Consider the following 16806-nt stretch of genomic DNA (forward strand, 5'->3'; position numbering starts at 1 on the left):
CTCCATGGGTCCTTAGAGAGGGAGCAGATATGTTGTGCGTACCACTTACCACAATCTTCAACACATCCCTGGAAACTGGGCAACTACCTGAGGTATGGAAGACGGCAAATGTAGTTCCCATTTTCAAAAAAGGAGACAGAAAAGAGGCACTAAACTATAGACCTGTGTCATTGACGTGTATAGTATGCAAAATTATGGAGAAGATTATCAGGAGGAGAGTGGTGGAGCACCTGGAACGGAACAGGAGTATAAATGCCAACCAGCACGGATTCACGGAAGGCAAATCCTGTGTCACAAACCTTCTGGAGTTTTATGATAAAATAACAGAAGTAAGACAAGAGAGAGAGGGGTGGGTTGATTGCATCTTCTTGGACTGCAAGAAGGCTTTTGACACAGTTCCTCACAAGAGATTAGTGCAGAAGCTAGAGCATCAGGCGCATATAACAGGAAGGGCACTGCAATGGATCAGAGAATACCTGACAGGGAGGCAACAACGAGTCATGGTACGTAATGATGTATCACAGTGGGCACCTGTGACGAGCGGGGTCCCACAGGGGTCGGTCCTAGGACCAGTGCTATTTTTGGTATATGTGAACGACATGACGGAAGGGTTAGACTCAGAAGTGTCCCTGTTTGCAGATGATGTGAAGTTAATGAGGAGAATTAAATCTGATGAGGACCAGGCAGGACTTCAAAGAGACCTGGACAGACTGGACACCTGGTCCAGCAAATGGCTTCTCGAATTTAATCCTGCCAAATGCAAAGTCATGAAGATAGGGGAAGGGCACAGAAGACCACAGACAGAGTATAGGCTAGGTGGCCAAAGACTGCAAACCTCACTCAAGGAGAAAGATCTTGGGGTGAGTATAACACCGAGCATGTCTCCGGAAGCACACATCAATCAGATAACTGCTGCAGCATATGGGCGCCTGGCAAACCTGAGAACAGCATTCCGACACCTTAGTAAGGAATCATTCAAGACACTGTACACCGTGTATGTCAGGCCCATACTGGAGTATGCAGCACCTGTTTGGAACCCGCACTTGATAAAGCACGTCAAGAAACTAGAGAAAGTACAAAGGTTTGCAACAAGGTTAGTTCCAGAGCTAAGGGGAATGTCCTATGAAGAAAGATTAAGGGAAATCGGCCTGACGACACTGGAGGACAGGAGGGTCAGGGGAGACATGATAACGACATATAAAATACTGCATGGAATAGACAAGGTGGACAAGGACAGGATGTTCCAGGGAGGGGACACAGAAACAAGAGGCCACAATTGGAAGTTGAAGACACAAATGAGTCAGAGAGATAGTAGGAAGTATTTCTTCAGTCATAGAGTTGTAAGGCAGTGGAATAGCCTAGAAAATGACGTAGTGGAGGCAGGAACCATACACAGTTTTAAGACGAGGTTTGATAAAGCTCATGGAGCGGGGAGAGAGAGGGTCTAGTAGCAACCGGTGAAGAGGCGGGGCCAGGAGCTAGGACTCGACCCCTGCAACCACAAATAGGTGAGTACAAATAGGTGAGTACACACACATACACAAACTCATACACACGCACACACACTCATACACACACACACACACATAAGAACATAAGAACGAAGGAACACTGCAGAAGGCCTACTGGCCCATGCGAGGCAGGTCCAAGTCTCCTACCGGCTTAAGCCAATGCACCCAACCTAGTCAGGTCAGGTCACATTGACTTAAGGGAGGAACACGGCAACCGACCTGGTAGCACAAGCTATCAGGTCCAACTCACACCCACCCACATCCACTCATGTATTTATCCAACCTATTTTTAAAGCTACACAACGATCTGGCCTCTATAACTGTACTCGGGAGTTTGTTCCACTCATCCACAACTCTATTACCAAACCAGTACTTTCCTATATCCTTCCTGAATCTGAATTTTTCCAACTTAAAACCATTGCTGCGAGTCCTGTCTAGGCTAGATATTTTCAGCACACTATTTACATCCCCTTTATTTATTCCTGTCTTCCATTTATACACCTCAATCATATCCCCCCTAATTCTACGTCTTTCTAGAGAGTGCAGATTCAGGGCCCTTAGTCTATCCTCATAGGGAAGGTTTCTGATACATGGGATCAACTTTGTCATCCTCCTTTGTACATTTTCCAGAGAATTTATATCCATCCTGTAATACGGTGACCAAAACTGTGCAGCATAATCTAAATGAGGCCTAACCAAGGATGTATAGAGTTGAAGAACAACCTGAGGACTCCTATTATTTTTGCTTCTTGATATGAAGCCAAGGATTCTATTAGCTTTATTGCGAACACTTATGCACTGTTGTCTTGGTTTCAGATTACTGCTAACCAGAACTCCTAAATCTTTTTCGCAATCCGTAATATTAAGATCTACATTATTTAGTTTATATGTGGCATGGTTATTGTCCTGTCCAACATTTAGAACTTTGCATTTGTCTATATTAAACTGCATCTGCCACTTCTCCGACCACTGCATCAGTCTATTCAAATCTTCCTGGAGTGCTCGAATGTCCTCGTCAGAATGAATTCGACGGCCTATTTTGGTGTCATCGGCAAACTTGCCGATGTCGCTCTTTATGCCCTCATCTATGTCGTTTATGTACATTGTGAACAGCAGGGGGCCCAACACTGACCCCTGTGGAACACCGCTCGTAACGCTTCCCCACTCTGATTTCTCCCCATTTATGCAAACTCTCTGCTGCCTATTTGTCATCCATGCCTCTATCCAGGAAAAAATTTTTCCTCCTATTCCATGTGCTTTAATTTTCCTCAATAGTCTCTGATGTGGGACCCTGTCAAAAGCCTTACTGAAGTCCATATACACAATATCATATTCATTACCATGATCTACCTCCTCAAATACCTTAGTGAAAAAAGTTAATAAATTCGTAAGGCAGGAACGCCCCTTTGTAAAACCATGCTGAGATTCGTTGATTAATTTATGCTTTTCAAGGTGGCTACGAACTGCCTCGGCAATTATTGATTCCATAAATTTTCCCACTATGGAGGTTAGGCTTATTGGTCTATAGTTCGAAGCTAAGGACCTGTCACCTGTTTTGAAAATAGGTATCACATTTGCCATTTTCCACTTATCTGGCACCATGCCAGTTTGTAGTGATATGTTGAAAAGATTAGCCAAAGGTGTGCTAAGCTCCTCTTTACATTCCTTTAGAACCCTTGCATACAGTTCATCAGGGCCTGGGGATTTGTTAGGTTTTAATTTATCTATTTGCCTAAGGACCATGTCACTTGTGACCCTAATCGTGCACAGTTTATTATCGTCCTGTTCTACATAATTTATCATTACTGGAATATCGCTGGTATCCTCCTGTGTAAAAACTGAGAGGAAGTATGTGTTAAAAATTCTACACATTTCCTTATCACTGTCAGTGAGCTGACCCGAGGAACTTTTGAGTGGGCCTATCTTGTCCCTGATCTTACTTCTGTATACCTGAAAGAATCCTTTTGGGTTAGTCTTCGATTCTCTTGCAACTTTAACCTCATAATCTCTTTCTGCTTTTCTAATTCCCTTTTTTATTTCTCTCTTTAACTGAATATATCGATTTCTTAATTGCCCCTCTCCTCTTTTGATTTGCCTATATATGCCTCTCTTTTGACCAATCAGATATTTTAATCTATTGTTCATCCATTTAGGATCATTTTTGTTTGATCTGATTTCCCTATTTGGAACATAATTTGACTGAGCAGCTAGAACTATGCCCTGGAAAACATCATATCGGCAACCATCACCACCTACCTGACCCTTAGTCAGGTCATTCCAGTTCAGCCCACCTAAGTAATTTTTCAGTCCTATGAAATCAGCCAAGCGAAAGTCAGGGACGGAGACTTGATTGCCATTATTAGGGGAATTCCATGATATATTAAAACTGAGTGATTTGTGATCACTTTCCCCAAGCTCATCATTAACCTCAAGATTATTAATTAGTGTTTCTCTACTGGCAAGAACCAAGTCAAGGAGGTTATTTCCCCTTGTTGGCTCTGTCACAAACTGTTTTAAAAAACAATCCTGGATCGTATCAAGAAAGTCACCTGACTCTAAATTTCCTGTCAAATTGCTCCAGTCAATCTGTCTATAGTGGAAATCTCCCATTAGCACAACATTTTCGTATGTAGATGCCTTACGAATTTCGTCCCATAGAAGTTTACTGCACTCCCTATCAAGATTTGGGGCCCTGTAAATCACACCCAAAATTAGTTTTTCTCGGCCCTCGAGAAGCTGTAACCAAACAGATTCAGTGGCTGACGCTTCTAATTTAATATCTTGTCTAACACAACAATTTAAATTGTCTCTGACATACGTCGCTACTCCACCACCTTTCCTGTTGACCCTGTCAGTGTGGAATAATTTATAGCCTTGTATGTGACATTCAGAGGGCATCTCTCTATCTTTCAGATTGAGCCAGGTCTCTGTTATAGCAATAATATCTATGTTTCCTGCACTTGCAATTAATCTTAGCTCATCTATCTTATTTCTTACACTCCTGCTATTAGTATAGTAAACCTTAAGGGAGCTAGTCCCTTGCTGCCCTCTGCTGTCCCCCTTTGTTTGCTGACCTGATCTATTGTCTTTATTTATAACTTCATGCTGAATGCCTTTTATACATTTACTGTTTCCAACCCTAGTGTTGCAACCTGCTTGTTTCCCACACACACCCATACCTCTATCTTCCATCAGTTTAAAATCATAGGCATTTCACCAATGGCCTTCTCAATCGAGTCTGCAAGTGCTACCACCCCTGCCCCAGAGAGATGTACCCCATCCCTTGCATACATATCATGTTTGCCATAAAAGTTGTTCCAGTTGTCAATGAATGGGATTGCAAGTTCCTTGCAGTATCTGTCTAGCCAGCAATTTACACCAATTGCCCTAGACAACCATTCATTTCCTACTCCCCTTCTAGGCAAGATGCTACATATGATTGGGATCCCTCCCTTAGACTTAATGAAATCTATAGCTGACCTGTACTTATCTAGCAGCTCTTCTCTCCTACCCTTCCCAATATCATTTCCACCAGCACTGAGACAGATAATGGGCTTGTTCCCATTACCTGACATGATATTATCCAGCCTGTTGACTATGTCCCCAACACCAGCTCCAGGGAAGCACACTCTATCTCTCATCTTCTTATTCCTATTACAAAAAGCACGGTCAATATATCTTACCTGAGAGTCACCAACCACAAGAATGCGCTTACCTCCATTAGCAGGGGCAGTAGTACCCTTACCTTCACTGGCCACTGAAGTACATTCATCCTGAAGAACAGAGAAGCGATTTCCTACCTTCAGATCTTCGCTCTTAACTTTCCTTACTCTGATGCGTCTCCCACTACTGTGAACCACTCGCCACTTGTAGCAGGTTCTGGGCTGCACCTCACTGCTGGTAGCCGTTGCTACCTCCCCAACTACAGCCTCCTCACAGCGAGAGACAGACTGCACCTGTTGTTAGGTAAGACACATATGCAACAGTTAGGTATCTTTATTATGAAACGTTTCGCCTACACAGTAGGCTTCTTCAGTCAAGTACAGAAAAGTTGATAGAAGCAGAAGATACTTGAAGACGATGTAATCAGTCCATCACCCTTAAAGTTTTGAGGTGGTCAGTCCCTCAGTCTGGAGAAGAGCATTGTTCCATAGTATGAAACAATATGGAGATGAAGTGACAGGATTAAGCTTTTTATAGCGCCAAGAGGTGAGACGTAGGCCACTAGGAGAGGTAAGAACTCAGATGTTGAGAGGTCAGGTCCCTCTCAAATCCAGCCGCTCTCACTAGTGGAAGTTGTCGAAGTTGATTGCAGGTCTGTGCCAAGATACCCTTGTGTTGCAGTGTCTGACAGATTGAACATTAAAATGGTATAAAATACCGACAGGTTGTTAGGTAAGACACATATGCAACAGTTAGGTATCTTTATTATGAAACGTTTCGCCTACACAGTAGGCTTCTTCAGTCAAGTACAGAAAAGTTGATAGAAGCAGAAGATACTTGAGAGCGGCTGGATTTGAGAGGGACCTGACCTCTCAACATCTGAGTTCTTACCTCTCCTAGTGGCCTACGTCTCACCTCTTGGCGCTATAAAAAGCTCCATCCTGTCACTTCATCTCCATATTGTTTCATACTATGGAACAATGCTCTTCTCCAGACTGAGGGACTGACCACCTCAAAACTTTAAGGGTGATGGACTGATTACATCGTCTTCAAGTATCTTCTGCTTCTATCAACTTTTCTGTACTTGACTGAAGAAGCCTACTGTGTAGGCGAAACGTTTCATAATAAAGATACCTAACTGTTGCATATGTGTCTTACATAAGAACATAAGAACGAAGGAACACTGCAGAAGGCCTACTGGCCCATGCGAGGCAGGTCCAAGTCTCCTACCGGCTTAAGCCAATGCACCCAACCTAGTCAGGTCAGGTCACATTGACTTAAGGGAGGAACACGGCAACCGACCTGGTAGCACAAGCTATCAGGTCTAACTCACACCCACCCACATCTACTCATGTATTTATCCAACCTATTTTTAAAGCTACACAACGTTCTGGCCTCTATAACGGTACTTGGGAGTTTGTTCCACTCATCCACAACTCTATTACCAAACCAGTACTTTCCTATATCCTTCCTGAATCTGAATTTTTCCAACTTAAAACCATTGCTGCGAGTCCTGTCTAGGCTAGATATTTTCAGCACACTATTTACATCCCCTTTATTTATTCCTGTCTTCCATTTATACACCTCAATCATATCCCCCCTAATTCTACGTCTTTCTAGAGAGTGCAGTTTCAGGGCCCTTAGTCTATCCTCATAGGGAAGGTTTCTGATACATGGGATCAACTTTGTCATCCTCCTTTGTACATTTTCCAGAGAATTTATATCCATTCTGTAATACGGTGACCAAAACTGTCGGTATTTTATACCATTTTAATGTTCAATAATGTTCAGACTGCACCTCACTGCTAGAAGCCTCATTCCCCACAACTCCAGCCACCTCACACTCTCTCCCAGACCCATTGAGGTGGACCTTCAGCCTCCTAATCTCCTCCTGGAGAAGCAAGACCTCCTCCTTCAACTCTCCAACCTCAATTTTTAAAACACTGCAGAAGGTATGATAGAGCTCATGTGAGTTGGACCTGATAGCTTGTGCTACCAGGTCGGTTGCCGTGTTCCTCCCTTAAGTCAATGTGACCTGACCTGACTAGGTTGGGTGCATTGGCTTAAGCCGGTAGGAGACTTGGACCTGCCTCGCATGGGCCAGTAGGCCTTCTGCAGTGTTCCTTCGTTCTTATGTGCAACTCTTGGGTATCTTTATTGAGGAAACGTTTCGCCACACAGTGGCTTCATCAGTCCATACAAAGGAGAATCTTGAAGAACAGGAGGAGAATGAGGTAATCAGTCCCTCAACCTTGAGTCGATGTGTTCAGTCCATCAATCGTGAATAGAATACGGCATACGTACGGAGAAGGAGCTTATAAACCGTTGGCAGGTGAGATGCAGCAGTCATAGGTGGTGTCACATTTGTTCAATGTGGAAGTAGGTCGTGCCCAAGAATTAGGCAAGCGAAGAATTCCCAAGTATTAGATCCCAAGAGATTAGAGTAGATTTTGCCACCGAAGTGGCTAGTTTATTGTGCACCCCATATCCATCCTGTGGACGGTGGCGCGAGAGCATATGGATACACAAAAGGCCTAGGAACTAGGCCCCAAAGGGTTAACAGGAATACATATGGATTTATATCTACATATCTATAGTTCACTTATCTGTTGCAAACAAATTTAGGAAATTTGCTTAGTATATCTGGTATCTTATTTTCATTAATAAGATATCTTGACATGCCACATAGGTTATTATACTGTCTGTCTCTGTATTCCTCAATAAGTGGACAATTAAGCACATAGTGTTCAATGTAAATTATGTGATCAGGCACATAGATCCCAAGAAGTTGCAGTGTCTGACAGGTTTGTAGATGAATGGTTCAGAGAACCGACATGTTGATAAATTAGACACATGTGCAACTCTTGGGTATCTTTATTGAGGAAACGTTTCGCCACACAGCGGCTTCATCAGTCCATACAAAGGAGAATCTTGAAAGTTAAGACACATGTGCAACATCTGGATATCTTTATTGTAGACGTTTCGCCATTCAGTGGCTCAGATTCTCCTCCACCACGATGCTGTGAACACTAACTCCAAGGCCGAGGGACTGATTACCTCATCTTTTGTATATAGTTCTACTGTCTTCCTATTATGTCCTAGAATCTGTGTTAGGTAAGACACATATGCAACAGTTAGGTATCTTTATTTCGAAACGTTTCGCCTACACAGTAGGCTTCTTCAGTCGAGTACAGAAAAGTTGATAGAAGCGGAAGATACTTGAAGACGATGTAATCAGTCCATCACCCTTAAAGTTTTGAGGTGGTCAGTCCCTCAGTCTGGAGAAGAGCATTGTTCCGTTGTCTGAAACAATATGAAGTTGAAGTGACAGAATGGGGCTTTATATAGTGCCAGGAGGTGAGACGTAGGTTGCTTTGGGAGGGCAGGTCCTTCTCAAACCCAGCCGTTCTCACTAGTAGAGGTGTGTCGAAGTTGATGGTCTGTACCAAGATACCCTTGTGTTGCAGTGTTCATTCTGTCAGACACTGCAACACAAGGGTATCTTGGTACAGACCATCAACTTCGACACACCTCTACTAGTGAGAACGGCTGGGTTTGAGAAGGACCTGCCCTCCCAAAGCAACCTACGTCTCACCTCCTGGCACTATATAAAGCCCCATTCTGTCACTTCAACTTCATATTGTTTCAGACAACGGAACAATGCTCTTCTCCAGACTGAGGGACTGACCACCTCAAAACTTTAAGGGTGATGGACTGATTACATCGTCTTCAAGTATCTTCCGCTTCTATCAACTTTTCTGTACTCGACTGAAGAAGCCTACTGTGTAGGCGAAACGTTTCGAAATAAAGATACCTAACTGTTGCGTATGTGTCTTACCTAACAATTTGTCGGTATTTTATACCATTTTAATGTTCGTCCTAGAATCTGTATTGATAAAGCCACTGGATGGCGAAACGTCTACAATAAAGATATCCAGATGTTGCACATGTGTCTTAACTTTCAAGATTCTCCTTTGTATGGTCTGATGAAGCCGCTGTGTGGCGAAACGTTTCCTCAATAAAGATACCCAAGAGTTGCACATGTGTCTAATTTATCAACATGTCGGTTCTCTGAACCATTCATCTACTAATCTTAAGTTAATTTTAAGCCTGCCCGTAATGCTATGCATTCAAGTGGCTTTGGCATGCTGCATTTAACTATTATTTTGTACTTCTCTCTATCATGTTCAAATAAATAAATAAATAAACTAACAGTAACATATGTGTAAATTACGTAGACTAAACCCCCAAAAAGTCAGACAAAGTGACTTATTTCCAGGAGCTCACCATATCTACTACAAAACGTCATTCATTTTGTAAAACAAAACAAAAACAAAAACACTTAATACGTGGATTGGATTTGTGCCGTAGGAGAGTTTGGGCTAAGTGTTGGTGAGAGTGAAAGTGTCTGGCAGCGGTGTGTTGTGTTTGCTCCTGCAGGAGGCTTGACGCTGCTTCCTCCATCATCTCCAACACTCCTTCATCAGTCTCCTACACTCCCCAACGTCCCACACCAGCCCAGGGACGCCCTCAACTGTGCCCACCAGTAGCAGCAGCTGCTCCAACAAAATGGAAAGTAAGTACAGTAATGTTGGCGTGTGAGCAAGCTGCTGCCTCAGCCACTAACCTGCTTCACTAATACTAAATAACGTTACAATTTGTATTTGTTTGCAGCAGTACTTTGAGATTGTGTAATTACAATAATGAGTTGCAGTGCAGAGAGTGCCAGTATTATGGGCACACTACTTGCAGTGGTACATATTAGGGTACAGGGACTGTGCCCCATATTTTTGATAGCTGAACAAGTTACAAAGTCAATGAAGTTTATTCAGATACTGGTACACATAAATTATCATACAGACCAGCATATATGTAGATAATTAAGTAGTTTATTCAGGTATACACAAATACAGTTACATAGACTATCATACACAGCAGCATATGTATAAAGTACCTAGGATAACCCAAGAAAAAAGTCAGACAAAGTGACTTTTAGTGAGTTATTCTACATTAATTAATTTACTTTTGACTTACTATATATAGTAACTAAATGTAAACCTGTAAATAAAAGCTTGTAATTCTGGGTACAAATGACAGTTTGTAACTGCATTTACATAGTTAAGATATTTACCTGTTTTTAACTTTTAAATATAAATAATAGTTATTACAAGAATCCCAATGGAAATAAGTCACTTTAAGTTATTGAATTATGTAGAAATCAAGATTATTATTATAAATAATTTTGATTATCATACAACTTCACTGATTACATTGCTAATCCATCTAGATTAATAAATTACATTGACTTTATTGGGGTATTCTAGGTTAAATTACAATGTAAAAATATAACTGCAGTAGGCCTACTGGCCCATGCTAGGCAAGTCTAACTCACACCCACTGTGGGGACCTTTAGCCTGGCTGGCAGAGCTCTCGCTTCACATGCTAATGGTCTGGGTTTGATTCCCGGTGGGGTGGAAACATTCAACACATTTCCTTATACCCTTTGTCCTATTTACCTAGCAAATAGGTACCTGGGTGTTAGTCATCTGGTGTGGGTTGCATCCTCGGGGACAAGATTGAAGACCCCAATGGAAATAAGACTTACAGTCCCTTGATGATGCACTGCCTTTCTTGGGTTATCCTGGGTAGCTAACCCTCTGGGTTTAAAAAATCCGAACAAAATCCTATCTTCTGTATGTTTAAGGCTAACCCACTGATGTGACATTCAATTCTCTTGTATTCATTGTTACTCCTAAATTTATATTTACCCTCAGCCAAGTGACTTTATGTATAAAATTACTCGTGTTGTTATTGCCTTATTAATCTTAAGTTATTCTTAAGTTTGCCTGAAATGCTGCATATTAACTGCATATTACTGCATATTAAGAGGCTTTCTGCATGTGCACCCAAATGTCATTCACCTTTGTACAAACATTGTATCATGCTGAAATGAAGTATTATTATTATTGAAGCTCTCATTTCATTGACATTACCTGGGAAATTATTCCGCTCATCTATGACTTGTTAAACCAGGCCTTTCCTATATTCTTTCTAAATCTTAATTTGTTGAATGGCATCACCAATTGGTGAAGATTTTGTTGTATTGTTAAGTCAGGGTTTCATTGAAGGAATATGATAATGGTATACAGTACTGACAGGGTAGATGTGGGAGTAAAATATTTTTGAGATAGTCAATGTATTATTAATACAATAGGCAGTGTATTATTTATACAGTAGGTTGTTGAGAAATGGCATTACCAGCTAAGCTTATACATTTTGTATAGGGAAGACTTAACTTAGAAAGACAGCTCATCGCCTGCATAGCCGCCCCTGCAGACGAGGTCTTGAGAAGCTGTCGAAGTCATTCCTCAACGGGCTGAAATGAGTTATAATTTGTAAGATTATAAATTACCCCTAGGGGGTGTTATGTCAGCATATTTCATTCACTGATGGCTGACAAACTTACTTGTGTGGACTCAAAAGTCTGCACCTAACTGCCGACTACAGGTTGATTACAAACTCCTTGCGACTCAAGAACTGCGCAGTCCCCCGTACTACAAGAAATTCGTAACCTACCTTGCTCTTGTAGCGTGAGCTATGGAGTTCTTCGTGCTCCAGTTCCCCGAATTGAGCCTGAATGCCTTCCACATCCCCCCCCCCCAAGGCGCTGTATAATCCTCCAGGTTTAGCGCTTCCCCTTTGATTATAATAATAATAATAATAATAATAATATGGTGTTCTTCACACCTTCGACAGGTATCGGTGACTTGATAGAAGCTGAAGTGTCCTTGGATGTCCACGTCTTCCATAGTCTAGGAATACGCACACTGGTACACTATGTTCCACAAGATTTGTCTTTATTGTTCACAATCTTATCACTAAAGAAGCTGATCACACTTCTCTGTAAGTGTTTATTGTGTTTTGTGAGACACTTTGTTCACACTAACACACAGATCGTTCTTTGTTGGTTATCCTGGCGTCAGTGTCACTCTCAGTAGAGTCAAAAGTAATCTGAAGACGCCACAATGCCCCACGCCGTCACTGCCCCAGCACAAAGGAAAAGCTGACCTAGTACTTCTGCTTCCTTGCCACTTCCTCGATGAAGCAAAGCAGAATGTTTGATTCTTGCTGTCTTAAGCATAGACAACAATGTCCACTATCTTTACCATGGTAATAAAGTGGGAGCAGGATTTTCCTTAATTGTCCTGCTAAGGTAAGAGATGAACTGTCTTTTATTAAACTACACTTTGCAACACTGCAAGGAGCGTCGGTCGAAGCGACCACGTCCCATACTCATACTGCATCTGCTATCAATTACTCGCTGTAGCAGTAAACAAGATGCTTGCCCCTTCTGAGAGGGCTGGGCCTCTCAGGGCCGAAAGGGGCTGAAGGGGGCTGATAACCCCCTCCTGGAGAAAATTTCTCCACATAGGTAGTGTATTATTTGTACAGTACTGTACTCATAATCACATTTCAAGTAAGGAGCTAGAACTCAACCACTATACAAAATCTATCTTTGCACTTCCTTTCAGAAAATTGTCCCATGGAGAGACTGGGAGTGGGACCCCAATGGAAATAAGTCACTTTGTCTGACTTTTTGGGGTTATCCTAGGTTCTCTATAGTGATTTTAAATAATTTTAGATATGGATTCAGTACTTATTTCTAATCATTTCTTTATCTGTACGTACTTTGGAAAACTTAAATACATCACTTCTGAACGTGATTTTGATTTTCATTTATGTCTTAACCCTTTCAGGGTTTCCGACGTACTAGTACGGCTTACGCACCAGGGTTATTGACGAACTAGTATGCCTAAATTCTAGCACCTTTAAATCAAGCAAGAGAAAGCTGGTAGGCCTACATATGACAGAATGGGTCTATGTGGTCATTGTGCACAGTATAAAAAAATCCTGCAGCACACAGTGCGTAATGAGAAAAAAAAACTTTGACCGTGCTTTTGGTTTAAAACAGTGACTTTGCACTCTCTCACCACTCTCTTCACCTTTCTTTTACTCTCCATATACTCTACTATTCTTATAACACTTCTGCTTTGTAAATACCTCTCATAAGCTACCTTTTTCTCTTTTATAACACCCTTTACTTCATCATTCCACCAATCACTCCTCTTTCCTCCTGCACCCACCCTCCTATAACCACAAACTTCTGCCCCACATTCTAATACTGCATTTTTAAAACTATTCCAACCCTCTTCACCCCCCCCCTCACTACTCATACCTGCACCAGCCCACCTTTCTGCCAATAGTTGCTTATATTTCACCCAAACTTCCTCCTCCCTTAGTTTATACACTTTCACCTCCCTCTTACTTGTTGTTGCCATTTTCCTCTTATCCCATCTACCTCTTACTCTAACTGTAGCTAAAACTAGATAATGATCCGATATATCAGTTGCCCCTCTATAAACGTGTACATCCTGGAGCCTACCCATCAACCTTTTATCCACCAATACGTAATCTAACAAACTACTTTCATTATGTGCTACATTATACCTTGTATATTTATTTATCCTCTTTTTCATAAAATATATATTACTTATTACCAAACCTCTTTCTACACATAGCTCAATTAAAGGCTCCCCATTTTCATTTAGCCCTGGCACCCCAAAATTACCTACTACTCCCTCTACAACATTTTTACCCACTTTAGCATTAAAATCCCCAACCACAAGTACTCTTACACTTGGTTCAAAACTCCCCACGCATTCACTCAACATTTTCCAAAATCTCTCTCCTCTAAACTTCTCTCTTCCCCAGGTGCATATATGCTTACTATAACCCACTTCTCACATCCAACCTTTATTTTACTCCACATAATCCTTGAATTAATACATTTATACTCCCTCTTTTCCTGCCATAGCTTATCCTTCAACATTATTGCTACTTTTTTTTTAGCTCTAACTCTATTAGAAACCCCTGACCTAATCCCATTTATTCATCTCCACTGAAACTCGCCCACCCTCTTCAGCTTTGTTTCACTTAAAGCCAGGACATCCAGCTTCTTCTCATTCATAACATCCACAATCATCTCTTTCTTATCATTTGCACAACATCCACGCACATTCAGACTTCTCACTTTGACAATTTTCTTCTTATTCTTTTTAGTAATTATTACAGGAAAAGGGGTTACTAGCCCATTGTTCCCAGCATTTTAGTTGACTTTTACAGCACGCATGGCTTACGGAGCAAAGATTCTTATTCCACTTCCCCATGGATATAAAAGGAAAAGTAACTAGAACAAGAACTAAGATAAAATCAAAGAAAACTCAGATGAGTGTGTATAAATAAACGTGTACATGTATGTTTAGTGTGACCTAAGTGTAAGTAGAAGTAGCAAGATGTACCTGTAATCTTGCATATTTATGAGACAGACAAAAGACACCAGCAATCCTACCATCATGTAAAACAATTACAGGCTTTCGTTTTACACTCACTTGGCAGAACGGTAGTACCTCCCTGGGTGATTGCTGTCTACCAGCCTACTACTTTTATATATGTAAATATATGTAAAAAATATATGTAAATAAAAAAATTCTTATACAGCAATACAGTAATGTTCAGACATTCTAACCTATATCCTCGGGAGAAGCAAGAGATGCAACTCTATTAGCAGCACTATTCCCAGATGAGCTTTTCAAAGATGCGTAACAACAACTTAACATAGCTGTCGTCTTGTCTATCTCCTTGTCATAATGTTTTCTTTCAGCTTCGAGAAGTGAAATCCTTCTATTAAATTCTGTCTTTAATGACTCGATCTTCTCCTCACACTTCATTTTCTTGTGTTGTAACTCGGATAAATTGCTAGAGCACGACCCATTTAACTCAAGGGTTCCCTTCTCAATTAATTCACTTCTTTTCTCATCATCACTCTTAGTCACAGATGCTGCTTCAACTGGTAATGCACAAGATGATCTATTCTCTTTCCCATCTTCTACATGTGATCCCTTGGAAATTTCCTGACCTAGTAACAATGCTGAACCTTCGTAATTAGTTTCTTTGGGTTTGTTTTTCTCGCCAACAGAGGATGTTTCTCTTTCCTGGAGCACCCTGTCAGTTCTTAATGAAATACCAGTGTCCATGCCTGAACCCATCTCATTAGCACCCTGCCTTACTGTGGGAACAGGGAGAATGCTGGCAAAAGTTGATGGTACTGTTTCCACTGGCATTTGCAATGCTGATACCTGAGGTCTATCTTGACTCTAACTTTTTGCCTTATTTCTCTCAATTTTCCCAACACTAATTTCCTTTTCCTTATTTCTCTCAATTTTCCCAACACTAATTTCCTTTTCCTTACTCTCTGATCTTTTTCTTTTTTTGATTATTTCTGTGTTGTTATTTTGAAATGGACTTGTGTGTTGTGATTGTGATTCTTCAAATGCCACAGTTTGATCTGAATCATAGGAATTGTTTAGGTCACCTTCTATATTGCCACAGTTTGTACCATCTTTATTTACATTGGCATCAGAAGACAAGGCTATTAAATTGGGATTATTAGAAGATGCCGCTTCTAAGGTAGGTAATAAAACCTCATCTTTTTCCATATGCATGGCAGAGGAAATTAAGGGAGGCCCAGAGGACACTGGTAGATTTGGATCTCCTGTCAACTTGAATCCTATCAAACTGTCTTTCTGAATTGTCCGTAACATATTTTTCCTCAGTTTTTCGAAGAAAGCTATATTTTTGCCAGAGAATGTGGAACTTTGCTGGATGCCCTGTAGTACGCGTTCAGGTGACTTTGCATTATTTATAGGCAACTCTGATTGCATTATATTGGCTTGTCCACCTTTATTTATTGTTTTCATATCTTTGTTAGCTCTAAACATTTTGCGTTGATGTTCAAAAGCCTTCCTGGCACTTTTCATCAGTTTAGCATCTCCTCTCTTTTTATTTTCTTCTCCCAGTTTCCTTTTCTTTTTCAGTCGCTTCTTTGGGGATTTTGTATTGCTACCTTCCTTGCTGGGACTTTCCCATGAAGGGTCAGTAAGATCTGGGAATTCCCCAGAATAATCAGAATTCATTGCATCATCAACATTGCCATCAATATCAGACTCCATGTATTGTGCATCTTCAGTCAAAGCCACTGCTGTTTCTGATGGTCTGTACACTTTCTTATTCACTGAACTCTCCACTGTCAGATTATGTTGAATGTCGAATGGTAAGGCATCAGTGCTTTGAGTAGTAACACACTCATCTTCATCTTCATCTTCATCTTTATCTTCAGTGCTGTATGATGAATCCACGGAATCCTCCCCTTCACTCAGTGACAGATTCCTTATCCTCCTGCACAAAAGAATATTTATATAATTAATAACACTGAGGAAATGTCCAGGACCACAGCATGCTATGACCTGGTATGGGCTGAGGTATTATGTTCAGGACTGTATTTTGCACGGTTATCACAAAGGAATACTGCATTAAAAATATTAAAATTATTTTCCAGAAGTGTTATTGCACCTTAATAAATTTATTTTGTATGACCATAAATATTCCTACATAAAAACTACATAAAATATTTCACAAAGATCATCGCATGACCGTATTCAAACAGCATGGACCTGCTCAAATCTCTCAAGTAATCACCTTAATTACAAAAACTGTTGAAGAATGAATGAATGTG

The 16806-nt window shown here is 41.0% G+C and overlaps 1 protein-coding gene across 4 annotated transcripts in view; it reads left to right on the forward strand.

Annotated features, from left to right (window-relative positions):
* The first annotated feature begins 9534 nt into the window (after positions 1–9534).
* Positions 9535–16806, forward strand: part of LOC128684088 (streptococcal hemagglutinin) — a 184911-nt gene continuing 177639 nt past the window's right edge. For 2 of the 4 annotated variants that reach the window (XM_053770225.2, XM_070090845.1), the window contains exon 1: positions 9535–9750. In XM_053770225.2, coding sequence (XP_053626200.2) covers positions 9744–9750 — 7 coding nt within the window. In that variant the 5' untranslated portion in view covers positions 9535–9743. The remainder of the gene's footprint in view (positions 9751–16806) is intronic. The other 2 variants (XM_070090852.1, XM_070090858.1) reach the window with 2 other exon arrangements.

This window comes from Cherax quadricarinatus, chromosome 3 (assembly GCF_038502225.1).
Source record: "Cherax quadricarinatus isolate ZL_2023a chromosome 3, ASM3850222v1, whole genome shotgun sequence".
Classification (NCBI taxonomy): domain Eukaryota; kingdom Metazoa; phylum Arthropoda; class Malacostraca; order Decapoda; family Parastacidae; genus Cherax; species Cherax quadricarinatus.